Genomic DNA, 17,915 nt, shown 5'->3' with positions numbered 1-17,915 from the left:
TTTTTTATTTTTTTATATAAATATAGTTTTTACTACATCAACATCCGTATAACTCAAAGTTTCAAACTTTGTACAAATTCTCATAAAATTTCAAACTCTTCAATCAGAATTTTTAGAAAAATTTCGAGTACACAATTTTATAGCCCATTGCGTTTGGGTATAACTTTTGAAACTTTGCGTTGCAGTACAAATTATGTTTTTATAAAAAAATAAATTAGGTAAAAAATAGTCAAAAACTTGCAATATGCCGCGCTATTATTATTGTGAGTACAGATGTAAATCACTTCGCAAAAAAAATCGGAGATTCTACTTCATATCCAACGCCCATTTTTATATACTCGCACTTGAACCCATGCTGGTGAAGGATCACTATATCGAGTGATGAGAGATAATCAAATCTGTTCCCAATTTGTGTAGAAAAAAACAGCTGGCACAATTACGCGATTAGGAGATTAGGTCAATAATGCACTGAAAATTAGAGCCCTTAACATTTATGAAGTTCAACGTTGTACTATTTTTGTGTCAAAAAGCACCCAAGTTCTTTTTCTCTAATCTGTCAAATAGTTTTGATACGAAAGCCATTTAAAACAGACGTCTCCAAGAAATTTCGTAAAAATGGAAAAAGTCACATTCCTACGCTCAATAAAAATTATATTTGTTCAACAGAAAGCATAACGCAAACGCAAAGGCTTGAAAATATTATGCGGAACAACCGAAACTCCTCAATTTTGAAGCTTTCGTTCCAGCATAAGTGATGGCTAACGTTTTGGCTAATTTCAATTTAGGTTCGCACTTCTGGTTCGATAAAATTCATGTGAAGTAGGAGGCAAGCTGAGAATGACGGAAAGTGTACCAACTTAAAGAACCAACAGGCCAATGATAACAAATGCAACCGTTTGAGAACTTCAAAGGATTGTTTGGACATTATCAATCGCAATCTGAACATCAAACTCATCCCTTACATATTGTTTTGAGAGATTTTATGTGGGGCTCTATATGTGATATTCCCCATACAAAAGTTCGTACGCAGTCCACCTCCAGTCGAAAGCTGGAGAACAGAAGAGCTTTGAGCATGCTTTACCATTCTTCTATTGAATGCAGTCGCTCTGCAGCTTTTTTTCTAATGACGGCTTAGCTCCCGCCAGCCACAGAGGCGGCTAAATTCTTTAGTCTGAATGTAAGCTGGTAGTTATACCGTAATAATGCCTATTGCGTCTCTTGAGACCGTCCTATATCCACATGTCACCCTACGGCGTATTGTATTGTGCATATTGTATGCTGGATGTTTTAGCGTCGGCCCATATAAGGGCAGCTTAAAAGATTAGGGATTCTACAACCGTCGATGAGAGACGTCTTCTGCTGCCTTGCGATCCGTCAATATTAGGCAGCATTCTTGTTAGTGCTCTATTGATGGTATCAGCCCTTGCGCTTACCGGAGATAAATGCTGCTTGTAGCTAAGACGCCTGTTTATTACCATGCCAAGATACTTAATCCATTCCAGAGAATCATAGTGTCGATATGTAGTTTTATTTCCTCCTTTTTTCTGCACGCACTGATAAGTCCCGCTTCGGTTTTTTGGGCGGTCATTTTCAATCGTACGTTATGCGGACTTCGTCCCCCATGTTAGTCGTGTAGGAGGAGGGTTACCGTCGTTTTTATTATCTTGCATATGCTCGAAATTTAGCACCCTACTTACTGTTTCCAAATCTTTAAAAATGGATCGACACTAAGAGATTTCTATTGAATGAAGAAATTAACACCTTATTGGGGTGAGAATCGTATTACCTGGAAGGCGTGTCGAGCTGAAAAAAAAAATATGTTGAATAACAACAACTTTGTTGCTGAACAATATTATATATTGCTTATTTAAACTATCGTATAGTCAAAGGCTCTATGAAGTGCTCAAATGGCAAAATATTTAACTTGAAATATTTTCTAAAAACTAACCGAGAACAGAGTATTTACCAAACTGTGGCGTTTATTTTACAGATATTCTTAAATTGCCTACTGTTTTGAGCTTTTGTTAATTTTGAAGGTGCAAACATCTGGAATTCTCTACCTTATTTTCTCAACATAAGTTAATTGATTTAAATATGTACATACTTGTACACATGTAAATGCAACACTAAAATTACAATGTTGACAAATCTAACGGAAGAAAATTAGTAATAAAGCCAAGTTGAAGTATCAACACCAAGTTGAAGTATCAACTAAAATTAAGCCAATAAGTGCGTCTCATATGAATACTTTTGAAGTCTTTACATTTTACCGTTAATAGCTTAAATTTGATAGTTAGTTAGTTATTAAATAACATAAACATCTGCCTTGCCAGGACCGCCAATAACACATATACATACATACATATGTACTTGTCTGTACTGGTGTACAAATTGCAAAAGTCAAGCTCATAATAATCAAATATTGGTAATAAATCCAAAGGAGTTTTCAAACCCACACACACACACACACACTTGAATGAAACCTTATCCCTATGCCTACATAAAATTCATTGATGTGTAAACAATAGCTACAACAAAAAGACTACATTAAAACTTAGCCAATATGCCTAAATGGCACACAAGCTCGCATAACCAAGTAACTGCCGATAGGCGGTCTAAGTCTAATAAATATTTTATTATATGGCTGCCCATAAAATCATAATGCCTCTTCGGTTGGCTATTGTTTGGAGAGTTTAGTTATGAAAACTGAGACAGTTTCATAGCTGCATTGCATAAAATTGCCAACAAATTCTAATGTGATTTGTCAATTACATTCAACATATACTTGGAAGAAGGATTAGGAACATTGCAAACTACTCACTCAAGTGACTTCTTGTTTGCTTCTTTATTATTTCAAATTTGCTTTTCCATGCGCCGAGTTCATGATAGACTGGTTACGGTGATTAAATACTATATACGAGTGTGTACTATATATTAAGGTGGGTCGATTTACATGGAAGATTTTTTCTCGACATCGTTTCTAGCAGATTCGGTTTCTGCACAGAATGCAAAGAAAAAAAGTCAGTTAGAACACAATTCTAGAGTCAATTCAAAGTCACCATTTGCTCTTACACAAGCCTTCAAACGAGTAGGCCATTCAGCTAATGCAGGACGCACGATTTCCATGGATATTAACGTCGCTGCTTGAACCAAAGATTGTTTGAGACTCTGTAAATTTCTGTGAGATCTTCGACAGGCCATGTTCTTCAATTCTAACCCCAAACTGTAAATCAATGAATTCAGATCTGGACTTCCAGATAGTCAATCTTGTTGTTGAATATTGTTTTTTAGCCACTCCTGAGTGGTTTTTGTCTTATGAATTGAAGCGGAATCTTGCTGGAGAATCCGCTCAACTGCTTCACCACGCCTTCTACGACATGCTCCTGGTACACTTTTGCCCTGTTTTAACCTCTTTTTCGCAGAAATTAAGAGATGTAACACCTTTACAAGACACTCCCAACCGGTATCCGGTCATTTTCCCGAATCGAATTTCCCGAATGCCGCTGGCCCGAATGTCTGAAATTCCGAATAACCAAAATCCCGAATGCCATTTTCCCGAATGCCAGTTTCCCGAATCCATTTTCCCGAAAACCAATTTCCCGAATAACTAATTTACCGAATATTTTTAAATAATTGACGCATAAATGGTTCCAACAGAAGAATAATGTTACCATAGAAACGAATGCAACTATCATTCTACTTTTTAACTTCTGTTTGTTCTCGACATTTTTGTATAAAATTTTTAGTGTTTGAACATTTTTATATTTTAATTCTACATATATTCGTATCACAATGGAACCAGCACGAGAAATATTAGGGACGAAATTAATATTGGACGGTCATTTATATCAGCGATGAAAAAGAAGTAAAGGAAAAGCTTATTGGGATTGCGTGAAACTTCGGAATGGAGAATGTACAGTTCGTACAATTACCGCGGATACAATGCCAGGGGAACCAGTTGTCATATTATAGAAGAGAAAACAGAGTATTGGACTATTTAAAAGCAATTTCTTATAATATTGTGCTCTAATTGGCTTACAAATATGTATATGTTCACTTTTACAAAAATTTATTGCAGTAAATCCTTTATTACTAATAAAAAAAAAATTTTATTTTTCGGGGACATAGCCATTCGTGAAACTGGCATTCGGGAAAATGGCATTCGGGATTTTGGTTATTCGGAATTTTAGACATTCGGGCCAGCGGCATTCGGGAAATTCGATTCGGGAAAATGACCGGGAATCCTCCCAACCAAACCATTACGGAGGCTGGATGGTGACCACGCTGAACACTCGGAACAACATTTTTTGGTTTTTATAAGTTTTGGCATAGATTTTGTCGATTTTCTTATTAAGAACTTCTTCAACATTGATCATTTTCTGATCTATGAAAATAATATTTTCATGGCCGTTGACCGCATACTACCGAAGAAGCTGCTTGCATCTGTTGAGTCTAATCTTCAAGCGCGTTGTCAAAAGATGATCAGTTGAGCGACGGAAGGCTTTCATGTGGAGATGATCGCTAATTAGTCTTGGCATGGATCTGGTCGATACATCCATTTCACTGCTTTCTAATATGATTTCAGTGAATTCTTTCTCAAACGGCTTTTATGGCAGCACTGGTTCGAACCATGCGAGATCGACCACTTATCTGTCTGTTTGTCACTTCAGACGTTTGCGAAAAACGATTAATCGTGCGGTAAACAAACATTCTTTAATCATTAAGTTTCTTCAGCAATTCGTAAATCTGACTTTCACTTTTACTACCCTTTTGTAATGCAATCTCTGCAATGCGATTTTCCCTAGCTCCTTGTTAACTAGCGAAATTTGCCACGAAACTGAGTATAATTTATGAATGCATATGAACAAAAGCTAAAATAACAGAACTTTCTTCTGCGAATTTGTTCTCGCCGTATGGATTGTAAAAGTTGTCACGGAGTGTGACAAGTATGGCAAGACTAAGTATTTATAACAAGGGGCCGCAAAACTAATCAACGCCGTTGTCGGCGGAGGAACGACAAACTAGTTTTTCTACCATTTGATGGGCCAATCATCATCCGAGGTTGCAAAATTAAGCATACAAGAATATAGAACATACTATGTATGTATTATTCAATACGTTTTGCGGTTTAGTATAGTATCTTGTTCCAACGAGATTCCAATTTATGAATTCCATCCTTTTAGTGAGTGAAAGACAGCAAAATAGCTTCCACAGCTGTTATAACCTCAAACATTTGAAAAATTGTCAAGCCTCTTTCAGTATTACACTGTTCATTTTTATTATGGTTATACAAGACATGGCACAAAATTAGTCCCCTATATAAAGATTTATAATGGCAAGGCACGTCAGTAATAATTGAATTTTGTAAACTGCAGTATACAGCAACAGACAAGCAATGAAGCGCGTAAGGGTCAAAATAACGATTTCCATTACTGAAAATATATTTTTTGTTTTTGTACTTAGTACAACAATTATTCGAAAAAAAATTGAATTATTAATTTTGTGCCACCTTGCATGTTGGAATATTCCTGTGCTGTATAAACGAGTCGAAATCAAATTAGCTACTTTATCTGAAGCATTCCAACTTGAGTCACAGTCAACTACCACCGCCATGTTTTTTAGAATATTTATGTGGCCACATTGCTAGCCACAACAATTTAAATGTATGACCATAAAAAGATCCAAAATCAAAACAACAACATGCGTGATGCACCAAGAACTTGAAGCCACTTAAATGAAGTTAAAGACTTTGACAAGCCACAAAATTTGCCACTACTTAGAACCGCAAAAATGTTGAGAGCGCACAGCACTTACGTAAAGACATAAAGGATGGGCCATCAGCTGGCCTCTTGTTAAATCGCATGCGATTTCGTGACTGTTAACGGTTTAGCGCTCAGACAGGTTTCAGAAACCCAGCATTAAATATCGGCAATTCAAATTAAATTCAACTTTTCGACGACATAGGCATAGTGCAGCGAATAAAGATCCAGCGGCTACGTTGGCTGGGTCATGTAGTCCGAATGAATACAAACGCTCCGGCTTTGAAAGTATTCGATGCGGTACCAGCTGGTGGTAGCAGAGGAAGATCAGGTGGAGAAGGACTTGGCTTCACTTGGTGTGTCCAATTGGCGCCGGTTAGCACGAGAAAGAAACGACTGGCGCGCTTTGTTAAACTCGGCCAAAATCGCGTAAGCGGTTATCGCGCCAATTAAGAAGAAGAATTCAAATTAAATCATCTTACGCTTCAAAAACCTCTCGCAATATTGAAAACTTACTTCTTAAGTGAAAGAAAGAGGAAATTTTGATAAATTGGCATGCTATCCGACATCACAAGCTATTCCTGTGTTCAGCCGGTTCGCCCAACCGAGAATATTGCTACTGTTGACAATAGTAAGGTTATAAGCACGAAAATGTCTGCTCACCGCGTAAAGAGCTCGTCTCAATCATGAAATTCAATTAGCTCAGAATGTAAAGTAACTGGCACAGATGACAAGCATTTTTATATCTACGACTAAGCGCTTGATGTAAATTTTCGGACCGCATCATTATCGGCCCGAAACGACCATTTACATTAAATTATATTCCCCAATTAACCGGAAGGTTTCCCACTTTTTAACAAAACAAAAGTCATTGGAAAATATTTAACATTTCATTTTAACATTTTTGAAAAGAGTCCAACCGATGGTCTACCCTTCATGACGGCTCAAAAATTTTATATAAGGACTCCTTACCTATACATGGTACTATAGATGTATACATACGTTTGTATACATGTAATTTACTTGAAAATATAAAGTTTGCTGTTGTCTTGCTAAAGCCCATTGTTTGTTTTTGTTATTTTACGCTTTCTTCCTGCCGTTATTACTCGGCTTTATCTTGGTAAAATTCAAGCATTGTTTAGAAAATTTGCAAGTACTTAAAAGAGTTTAAAAAGTTTTCCAAAGCGACAGTAGAGGAAATATGCAAGCTTCGCGTTGATGCATAGAAATATTTGGAGTTTTCTCTGAAGTTAACTGACGATAAACTTTTGCGAAATAATTTCCAAAGCATAGTGCAGGCAAAAAAAGGAAATATTTGAGCATTTGAGGGGTAGTAATTTTGACATTTTTTCCAGAAAAAGCTAGTATTTTAAAATACGCGTTAATCTTTGTTTTCGTCAAATTTTCTCTTGCAGTTCATTCAAATTTATCAGCAGACATTTGAAGAATAAGAAACAAGAAGTACACACAATACCGTAATTAAGATGCAGGACATACGTTTGCGCGTTGAACAACCCATATCGCATGTGTCTCCGACACAAGGACGCCGACCTATACATTTACTGCCACAAATAAGCTTGAGGTATGTTTTCTAAAATTAAATTTGTAAAAAACATATTTACATAATGGCTTATTTACTTGTTACTCACGCAGTTGCAATGAAACGCCGTTGGATGCTCACCTTCAGTGCAGTCAACACTCAATGCCACGCTCACCCAGCTCGGAGGAGGATAATTCACCAACAGAAATGAATAACTGCCGGCGTATGACGGATAAACCCCCATTGGTGAGCATACAAATTAAAATGTATTACACCAGCGATGTTTGTAGGAAATATGTGACACCTAATAACCAAAGTGAATGAGGCAATGGGTGTTAAGTACTGCCGGCAGCAGGCTTATTATGCCAAAGAAATTTTTTCGAAACTTTTTTACATTACAGCGAAAAAAGCGGTCACTGCATTTATGCATTCAAAACGGTTATAGGTAAAAGATGGCGCTTAAAACCGGACATAGTACACTGGCTGTACACTGCGTTTGTGAGGTCTATCCTCTTCTAAGGGGCTACTATTTTGTTGTTCTTTAAGAACTTGAGAACTTAAAATGATAACACAAAACATAATTATTATTAGAGTTAACATTTTTATTATAATCTAATTTCAAGGCATTTATTTTTTTAATATGGTACCCGGCATTCATTCTATCAGTTCAATGATAACTAGAATATTGCAATAATTTGATTGTACAGCGCACTGTATGATAGGTTGGGCCGCTTTGTTGGAAAATGTCGTCGGTGTTTAGCTGATTAATTTTTTAAAACAAAAATTCAGTCAGCATTGCTCGATAGCGCTCACCATTCACCGTAGCGGTCCTTCCTCATTTCGAAAGAAATAACGGCCGATTATGCTGCCAGTGGTCTATGAATTTCAAAGTGTAATCACCAAATCGCCAAAAAAACTCATCTTGAAAAAATTCAACGATTTCAAAACTAAGTTCATAAAAAGCGCAGTAACCGCACACTGAGATGTGAGGAACTCTGATTTACCTCATTACCTCAAGATATCATCGGTATGAGAAATTGTCAAACATTTTGCTGCAGCTCATACCAAAAGGCTTGAAAAACATACCAACACGGAGGCTTGGCAACTTGCCAACCCAGATGAGCAATATCGGACTTAAACGAAAAACTCTAAATGATTTTGTTCCAGAAATTCTAACGAAAAATATTACTAGAAATTTTAAACTAGGTACAATGGAATAAAATGTATTTAAATTTTTATAACATTTCCACAACTTGGCAGCGGATACAGACGTAGTAGGTTGGGCAGTGGGTTCTGTACAATCTTATAAAAACTACAAGTCAAATCCATCACCGACAAAGCGAGGAAGTGGGGCCATTCAAAATTATTCACCCCAAAACAGCGTTTTTATCAAGTGGCAGAAAAACGAAATGCTGCTCCCAACAGCTAAATCTAAGATGGCAGTCCCATCGTGCGGATAGAGACCCTAGGCTAAGAACCTATAGCTCCTGATGAAAATTTATTACATAAGCCGAATCGGCCGAATCTGATTAGATTTGAAGAGGTTTTACATGTTGGCACTAAAAAGCAATATGAGATTTGGAAGAGTTGAAATAAGCCATCGTAACAGAATGGGAAGACATGTAGTTGACCGTTACACAAAAAAAGGTCAATTCAATGTCTCGCAGACTACGACTAGAAGAAAACCATCAATGCAACTCTACTTCGTATTAGTAGCAAGATTAAATTAGAAATTTAATATAAAAATAAAATAAAATAAATTGACCAGACATAACCTGTTCATCCGTTTGCTAGGAAAATGAAATGAACGAATGATGAAAATTAGCTTAGAAATAGTAAATATAAAATATGAAACAAAACAATAAGTTCAAGTTGAAGTAAAATTTTTTTACATTGGTTACAAAAAAATCGAAATATTATTGTAATATAATAATTATATAAATATTACTTAGTCTTACCATAAATTCTGTGACAAATTTTACAATGCATACGCCGAGCAAAAATTCATAGAAGCAAGTTCCGTTATTTTAGCTTTTGTTCATATGCATTGTCTACTCATAAATTATACTCAGTTTCATGACAAATTTCACTTATTAGCAATGGAGTGGGAAGCTAAGGAAAATCGCATTGCAGTGATTGCATTACAAAAGTGTGGTAAAAGTGCAAGTCAGATTTACGAATTGCTGCAGAAACTTAATGATTGAAGAATGTTTGTTTATCGCAAGATTAATCGTGTATCCCAAGCATTTGAAGTGACAAACAGAAAAAGAAGTGGTCGATCTCGCATGGTTTGAACCAGTGCAGCCATAAAAGCCGTTTGAGAAAGAATTCGCAGAAATCCCCTTAGAAAGCAGAAAATCATGTCCAGGGAATGAATGAAAGCCTTCCGTCGCTCAACTGATCATCTTTTGACAACGCGCTTGAAGATTAGACTCGACAGATGCAAGCAGCTTCTTCGGTAGTATGCGGTCAAAGGCCATGAAAATATTGCTTGAGATGAGAAAATGTTAACTGTTGAAGAAGTTTGTAATAAGCAAAACGACAAAATCTATGCTAAAACTTCTAAAAGACCCTCGCCTCATTTGCAATGGTGTTTTTAGGGTGTTTCTTTAAAGACCTATAAAACAGAAATTAAAAATGATTTTTTTATTTTGGTTTTCAGTATTCTATTTTTTTATCTATTGTTAAAAAATAAAAATTTCCTTTTAGCCATACGAGGTTCGTTCAAGCCATAAAAAAATGGTCTTCCAAAACAAGGTATGCCGCTGGCGACACGGATTCCAGGTGTCAGAAATCAAAAAGATAACAAGGTTCTTATTCAGTATGAATGTCATTATCGTGTAAATTAGGATCTTTAAAAAAATAAAATTTTACAAAATGGCGGACGTGCAAAGATGAAAACCCGTTTTTTTGATTTTAAAGGTCCGAAAAAATACTACAAATTTTTGTGTTTTTCCATATGATCGTAGTTCACACACGTAAAAACATCAATTTTACGTTCTTTAAATTTAATTTCATCAAAATCGGTTCAGTACAACCAGCTATATCTGCGTCAATTGTCCATGTGAAGACCATTTTTTGAAGGCTGTCAACTTTTTGAACGAACCTCGTATGGCCAAGAAAATTTTTAAATACGCAAAAAATGTTGTTTCAAGGGTTCAGAGTGGCCATCAACTAGCCACGTAATGGTTTGGTTGGCAGTGTATTACAAAGGCATTACATTTCTTCATTTTCGGCAAAAGTGTACCAGGAGCATGCCTTAGAAGGCGTGGTGAAGCAGTTGAGCAGTACGCTCTTCACTTGAGAGCATTGGATTCTCCAGCAATATTCCGCTTCAGCCCATAAGGCAAAAACCACACAGCACAAACAATATTCCTGGGTTCATATCGAGACTGATCATTTCGAGTAAAAATTAAAGTTTAGTTTTGTTTTTAACATTTCAATAATTAAATAAAACTAACTTCATTAAAAAAGGTATTATAATTTCATATCTATAACGGACTTAACTTGTAGCACAACTTATGGCAGGACTAAGTCGTAAAAAATGTAAAAAAATTCTAAACTAATTATACACATTAAAACTGTTAAATCGCTGCAAATAATTCAATCCAACCTTCTGCAATTCGCACTCGAGTGCATTCACTTCAGAAAATTTCAGATATGTGTCGTGTACGCAGTATACGAGTATACATACATACTTACATTCTTCACCGCGCGGGAGTAGTGCGAACAGCTATACTCCAAATTTCAACGCCGCCAGTAAAAACTTTTCCTATAGTTTGTCACATTCAATTACAAAGCCTACACACCCACATACAATCATACATTTCTGCCTACTAACGTACAAAGCTCGTAGAGAAGAAACTTACTAACTTTATGACACACATAAATCTCAGCGATAAAAACGTTGTAAAAATTTTTAGCCAGAGACAAAACCGAAAAACTTTGCCACAAAAACAAAAGACTAGAAATGCAAGTTAGTAGAATTAAATTTCACGCCTGTAAATGACACGCGGCCCCACAAAAAGCACTAAATGCATTGCGGCAGCACATTGTCAGAATGCAGTAGGTTCGAAGCAATGCGAACAATACGGATATGAACTTGAATTGGTACGTGAATGTGAATGACATTGTGAGGCCTTATTCTAGTCGGAGTGGTAATGTGGTAAACTCAGTTCACAGGTAGAAGAAGAAGCAGTCCGGTTCTGTAGAACGCCACCGCGAAGAAGAAAGCTTTTTCAAAAAAAAAAATGATGTAAACCGCTTTTTGCGTACTTATACAAGGTGCAGCTATTAAATACTAAACTAAATAACGAGCCAATGCTGTAAAATATTTTATTTTTATTTCATACATCTTACCCTTATTATACACCACAAACGCACATACAACGGTCCATAGGAAACTTCCATCGTATCTATCGATACTCCACTGGGAGTCTTCTTCTGTTAACTCTCTCAGGGCGCGCGCCTCTTTTTCTTTAATAGCTTAAAGGGATTCAATTTTTTTTCTAAAGCGTGTTCCACCTTAGGAAACGAATAGAAATCACATGGCATAAGAACCGACGAATAAGGTCGATGGTAAGCACGGAAATTCTGTAATTGGCTAGAAATTGGCATTATCTTATGAAGAACCCATGATTCATTTAGTTGTTCCTCATTATTTTAATTAGTTAGTCCACATAGTCAATTCAAATAGAGATCTATGCTGAAATTTGCGACAGCGAATGCTTACGAAGAGGTACTGGAGGTACAGCTAGGTACTCCTTTGTGCACTGCAATCATAATCATCACAACTACATCTAATCTCATTGAGGAATGGTTCACTGTTCTCAATACCCTTAGAGCAAGAACCACCGTCTTGCTGTGCGACATGGAGGTTATTATTAAGATGGCAATAAGCTCGCAGACTACCTAGCGAAATTAGGCGCAGTATTAAAATTCTATGGGCTGAACGCTTCAACGAGCTTACCAATTCCCACGTAAAGGAAATTATGAACTTCTTGCAAAACATGGAGTGCACTCCTTCCTTTTTGAGGAACGTCAATAGGCTCTAGGCAGAGAAGCCTCACGAACTCTCATTAGATAATATTCGGGGCATTGTAGTCTTCGTTTTCATTTCAAGAAACTCCTTCGTTTTTGCAAGCTGGGCGATGAGACGACAGAGGACATCCTCTCCGAATGTGCAGACAAAGACTCACACAGCTAAGTAGCGGGATTTGAATCTATTGGTAATATGGAATAAAAAGCACGAGGAAGTGATCAAATTTATTAGATGCCTTCAATTATAGGCTAGCGGTCCAGCATAATAGACACCATTAGAGGTCGCAGTACGTTATGGCAACACTAAACCCAATGAATATAGAAAAGAAAATATCATTACTTTGGTTTTTGAGGTGGAAGAGTATTCCAAGCGATATTAATTGCTATACACTTCTTTCAACAAATCATAAATGGCTGATTTTCTAAGTTTCATGAAAATTCTCACAATAATCCGTAGCTCTATTGCTACACTTAAATTTTTTTCGCAAAAAAAAACAAACAAAGGCTCACACTTCGCCTGAAGTAGAAACAGGTTGACCTAAAATGCCAATTAAAACTGAAAGCGGCGATTTGTTGTCCATTAATAATACATTAAAAATCCGCTTGAATTAAAATCCTAGCTGATCCTTTTTTCGAGATAAGTGGATTTTAGCATTTTCGAAATTTTTTTCATAATTAAGCGATAATGTATCTTGGCGGTGCTATTATTTAAGCGTGCAAGTGTATGTGTTTGTGTGTGTGTCCATATACATACGTGATAAAGCACTAAACTCGCTATTTCGATTAATCAAATAAAATTAGTTTAAAAAATCACGGCTATGCAGCGCATTGTATACCGGGCACTCCGGCAACAGAAAATAGAAGCCTATTCTTTTCATAGCCGCTCATTTTCATTTGTACCTTGTTCATCAGTTACAAGTAAGCTCTTCAGAAATTTTGTTATTTATGGTCTGCAAGATCAAAAAAATATTCTTTCAACTCACTTAGATCATAAATGCGATCACGAAGAAACTAGGTTGAAATTATGTGCAAAATGTGGTAAAAAAATCGTTTTTGGCAACCGTCAAAGATCAGAATTTTTAATTACTGAAAATCTTGCTGGTTTAATTAAAAAGCATATCAACGATAATTTTGACGAGTCCAATTCTAAATTTCCCATTAGCATTTGTAGTACTTGACGAAAAACTATAATGGATCGAGAGAAGGGTAATGCAAAAAGGCCACTTCCAACAATGCCTAACCACGACGACATGAAGTTAGCAAAAGAAACCAGAACAACTTATGATTGTAATTGTTTTATATGTCTAACGGCACGATACAAAGGTCACTCTAAAATAGTTAAGGGCAATGGTCAAGTACGCACTTTTCATACTATAATAGATGAAAGTTGTGGTCTTTATGGAGCTGCTTGAAATGCTCAACTTCCCTCTACAAGTGGACATAGTACTGCTGAAAAGAGAACGTCCATGAACATTTGCAGTAAATGTTTTCAAAAAATTGGCAAAGGTGTGCGTCATTCTTGTGGCGCAGGTCCTGCTTCATCTCGTGCTCGTGAAAACGCCTTGAGTTTAGTGGAAAAACTACCAGAAAAGCTATCGATACTCCACTGGTGGGAGTATGTCCAAGAAACAGAATTTACCATAAATAGCGTTTACAGATTAATTATATTATCAATTGTTCCTCAAATTAAGGAAACTTACGAAAATGTTAAGACCTTATTTAAATTGGCAAAAGTCAACGAGATACCCTTTAATCTCAGCTCTGACTTACAACTTATACTAATTATGAATGGACAGCAAACTGCAACAGCAACGTATCCTTGCCCTTACTGTTTCATCACTTTGAGTGAACTGCAAAGTTTTGGAAAATTGCGTAGTGGTGCGTTAGCCTGCTTGCGGTATGATAGGGGTGGTTTCTAGGGGTTAGGGCTGTGTGTGACTCGGTACCCAAAGGTTAGATAGTGTAAGGGTGTGGTGAGTTAGCACACTTATGGTGTGAGACAAAATTTTAAGAAAAATAAGACTCAATTCAAGAAAATTAGTAATCGACTATATCATGTATATGTTATCTTAATTGATTTTCAGGTGTAGGAAAATTTGGAAACATGAACATTTCAAAATGCGATATCTCAGCGAAAAAAAATGATATTTGAGCAAACTCAACGCCATTTGAAAAAAGAAGGCATGTATTTAAAGATGCCATCCTTTAATTTTGGTGAAAGAAAACATCTGCAAGGCTACATAACCTCAAATATGGGCAAAAACGGTGTTTTTTGCACTTTTAGGTTAGGATATCTCGAAAACCAGAGCTGACAGAGCAATTCTGAGGCCAGATTTGGATTCAGCGCATCATAAACCTTTGGAAATATATAGTCAGGTTTCTGGGTCTGAATGTTGGTTAAATTTTGTCGGCCTGTGTAATGCAAAAATTTTCGAAAATGCTAAAATCCACTTATCTCGAAAAAAGGATCAGCTAGGATTTTAATTCAAGCGGATTTTTAATGTACTATTAATGGACAACAAATCGCCGCTTTCAGTTTTTATTGGCATTTTAGGTCAACCTGTTTCTACTTCAGGCGAAGTGTGGGCTTATGCTAAACCGTTGACGGCCCACAACATTTTTTCTTTCATCTCTTTTAGCAGCATCAGTATTGTCATTTAACAGCTTCACTTCGTAGTGATTTCATAGAATTCTTATACTTCAAGCGCAGCACAGACATCATAGTACAGGGTCTTAGATGTAAATCCGCGAAACATGTAGGGAAGTCTGGAGCAAATCTATTGATAAAAAACATACTTTTAGTGTATTGTGTGCCGATTAACAGTGAGTGTAATAGTAGTGACTAGTCAACTGATGAGTAGGGAGCTGGACAAAAGAGCTGCGATACTGAAGTCGCCTCGCGCCTCGTAAAATCCCTCAGAAGTCAACTGAGCTTCTTAGCTAAAATATGTTTCAGCTAAACTCCGTAACTGCTCACATGGCGAGGAATACTCAGGTTCAGCTCCACAGCGACCTTCCAAACTGTTGGGGAACTTCAGGCTCGGACCGCTATCTCATTGATTATTGCGCGTACATAGTTGAGTCCAAAAGTTACCATAGAGCCTTTTAACATTAATGATGCATTAATGCCCAACATCATAGAAGTGATAGCGACAATGACCAAATAAAAGTTGGAAGGTTATTGCAGCTGACGGAGGTTACAGCGAATAAGTTCCATATCCGGGATGTACAAATATACTTTACATATTTCCATTCTACCAAAATGGATACGAAGAGCATTATTTTAAAAAAACATCCATTAGTTTTATTTTTAAGTTCAATATTCCGTATTTACCTCGGTGACCCTGTACAATACGCTCAGCCATTTTTGTAAAACGTGAAAGATCTAATTTCTGATTGCACAAATGAAATTAAATTTAAAGTAAAGTGGCTTCCGGCAGATTTAGCCTAACTAGGCAGCCAGTGGATTTGAGGACGGATGTATGTATATACATATATAAAATCAGGCTTTGTTCAGTTGTATAGTATGTATATTTAGATAGAAGAGCAATCGTACAAATATATGAATGCATTTTAAGTGCTAGACGTCGTGTGAAGCTATGATAGTGAAAAGGATTAAAATCATCTCAATATGCCGAGTTTTAGTACTTTTCTTCCATGACTTTGTTCTTGTTTCATTTTGTTTGTATTTTCTGTATTGTTCCTTTTAAAGTATTCTCATGTCTTATTTACCGCTTGGCAAGGTTGTATGCCGTCTGAAATAAAACAGCTGCTGGTAAGTCCTATGCCATCTATGCTACTAAAAGATGTGTATAAGCGTTTGCACTTGCCCAAATAGGGGTCTTATACAGGATGGTCCATATATTGGTTTCTTCTTTTTTTAGTATTTTATGGAGGGGCCTACAGTTTCAAGCCGACTCCGATCACAACAGCTATTAAAAAAATGTTCTCCTTATTTTGATCTTTCACCGAGATTCGAACCCACGTTTTATCTGAATTCTGGATGGTAATCACGCACCAAGCCATTCGGCTACGGTGACCGGCCGAAAAAGCGAATATCACCATTATTTATGAAACATGATTTCATTCACGTGGTTGTCTCGACTGGTTGTTCGCAGTTTTCCAAGATTTCGATGACGGTTTGCAGCTCTATTTCATGAATGGTTTGTTCGATATGCACCTTAAGAACCCGAATCGTAAGTGAATTGGTCGAGCATCGGTTCTTCTTCTTTTTGATTGGCGTGATAACCGCTTAACCGATTTTTGTGGAGTTTATTAAAGCGCGACAGTCGTTTCTCTCTCGTGCTAACCGGCGCCAGTTTGAAATACCAAGTGAAGCCAAGTCCTTCTTCGCCTGATCTTCTCAATGCAGAGGAGGCTTTCCTAGCGCCCCATAAAGAAGTCTTACCGCGTCAAATCGCAGCACCAAGGTGGTCCATTGACACCACCTAAACGGTTGATAACACTATTACCGAGCTTGGCGTTGAAAAGAACCACAAGCGTGTGGTATGTGTGGCATGATGTGCCATCCTGCTAAAGTCACGGATCTTCTAGTTCGTGGCCTCAAAAATTAACGAATGGTGCCACCGCTCCAAAATCTACATTAAACTCTCACTTTCTGAGGTCGCGTTGGCTTCCAATCCACAAATGCGACAGGTTTGTTTATTAACATTACCGCTGAGATGAAAATAGGCTTCGTCAGAAAAGATGATTTTGACTTCTATTTAATAAAACTACTGCACAATAAAGCATTTGAAAAGAAGTTTGCTATATTTTCCAACGTTGTTCAAGCATTAAGCGATATATGAACAACCCTGTACATAAATAGTTACCCGGCAGTAAAAATATGTAAACAGTCTGTTAAAGAACTAGTTCCGTAATTTTTTTTTTTTTTTTGCAAAGCAGGTATAGAGTAAGAATTGAAATAGTTTTTCTTTCCGGAATAATGCTCTCGAATGGGACACTTTCAATAGCAGTATGCACAACTTCCAGCTTCACAGCTACACCTGCATGTCAAATATCTCTCCACAATCTAACACTGCCTATTACCTCATGGGACTAGTTAGCTCAAAAGCTCCTAATTATTGTTCACGTCTTCGAAACTCCTTGCGTCTTAGATCATTATAAATATGTGTTAAATGAGCACGAACTCCTTTCTCCATTTTGGAGTTGGAACAGTTACACTAATTGGTTTATGCTCAGAATGCTGTAAGCCTAATGTAATTCCCTTAAAAACGGAACTACTTATATACATCTAAACAGGGCGGTAAATTCCTAGCTTCAACCCTTTTTCACTTCCTTCACGAATTGGTTATACTTACACTAAAGTTTAACGGGAGCATGCGAAACTCGACTATTTCTACCCACTATACATTTATACCTGCAATAATGTGGACACTACAAAGGTCAGTTTGCGTTGCGATCCGACCTGCTCAGTGATATTCTTCGATAAAAAGTTTAAAACTTCGTTGCCCACCATAGAGGCGTGGCATGAAATTTAATTACTGAATGCTTCAGGGCATCTATCTTCACAAAAGATACCAATATGTTTTGCGAGTTGAGAACAGGAGTCTACT

General features: G+C 36.9%; 1 protein-coding gene across 1 annotated transcript in view; it reads left to right on the top strand.

Moving 5' to 3' along the window:
• LOC129242828 (EGFR adapter protein-like) overlaps positions 1 to 17,915 on the top strand; it is a 110,111-nt gene that overhangs the window by 81,054 nt on the left and 11,142 nt on the right. The window contains exons 2-3 of the mRNA XM_054879687.1: positions 7,175 to 7,341; positions 7,413 to 7,545. Coding sequence (XP_054735662.1) covers positions 7,244 to 7,341; positions 7,413 to 7,545 — 231 coding nt within the window. The 5' untranslated portion in view covers positions 7,175 to 7,243. The remainder of the gene's footprint in view (positions 1 to 7,174; positions 7,342 to 7,412; positions 7,546 to 17,915) is intronic.

This window comes from Anastrepha obliqua, chromosome 3, assembly GCF_027943255.1.
Source record: "Anastrepha obliqua isolate idAnaObli1 chromosome 3, idAnaObli1_1.0, whole genome shotgun sequence".
NCBI lineage: Eukaryota > Metazoa > Arthropoda > Insecta > Diptera > Tephritidae > Anastrepha > Anastrepha obliqua.
The sequence above is the reverse complement of the archived record's forward strand: the minus strand, read 5'-3'. Positions and strand labels throughout refer to the sequence as shown.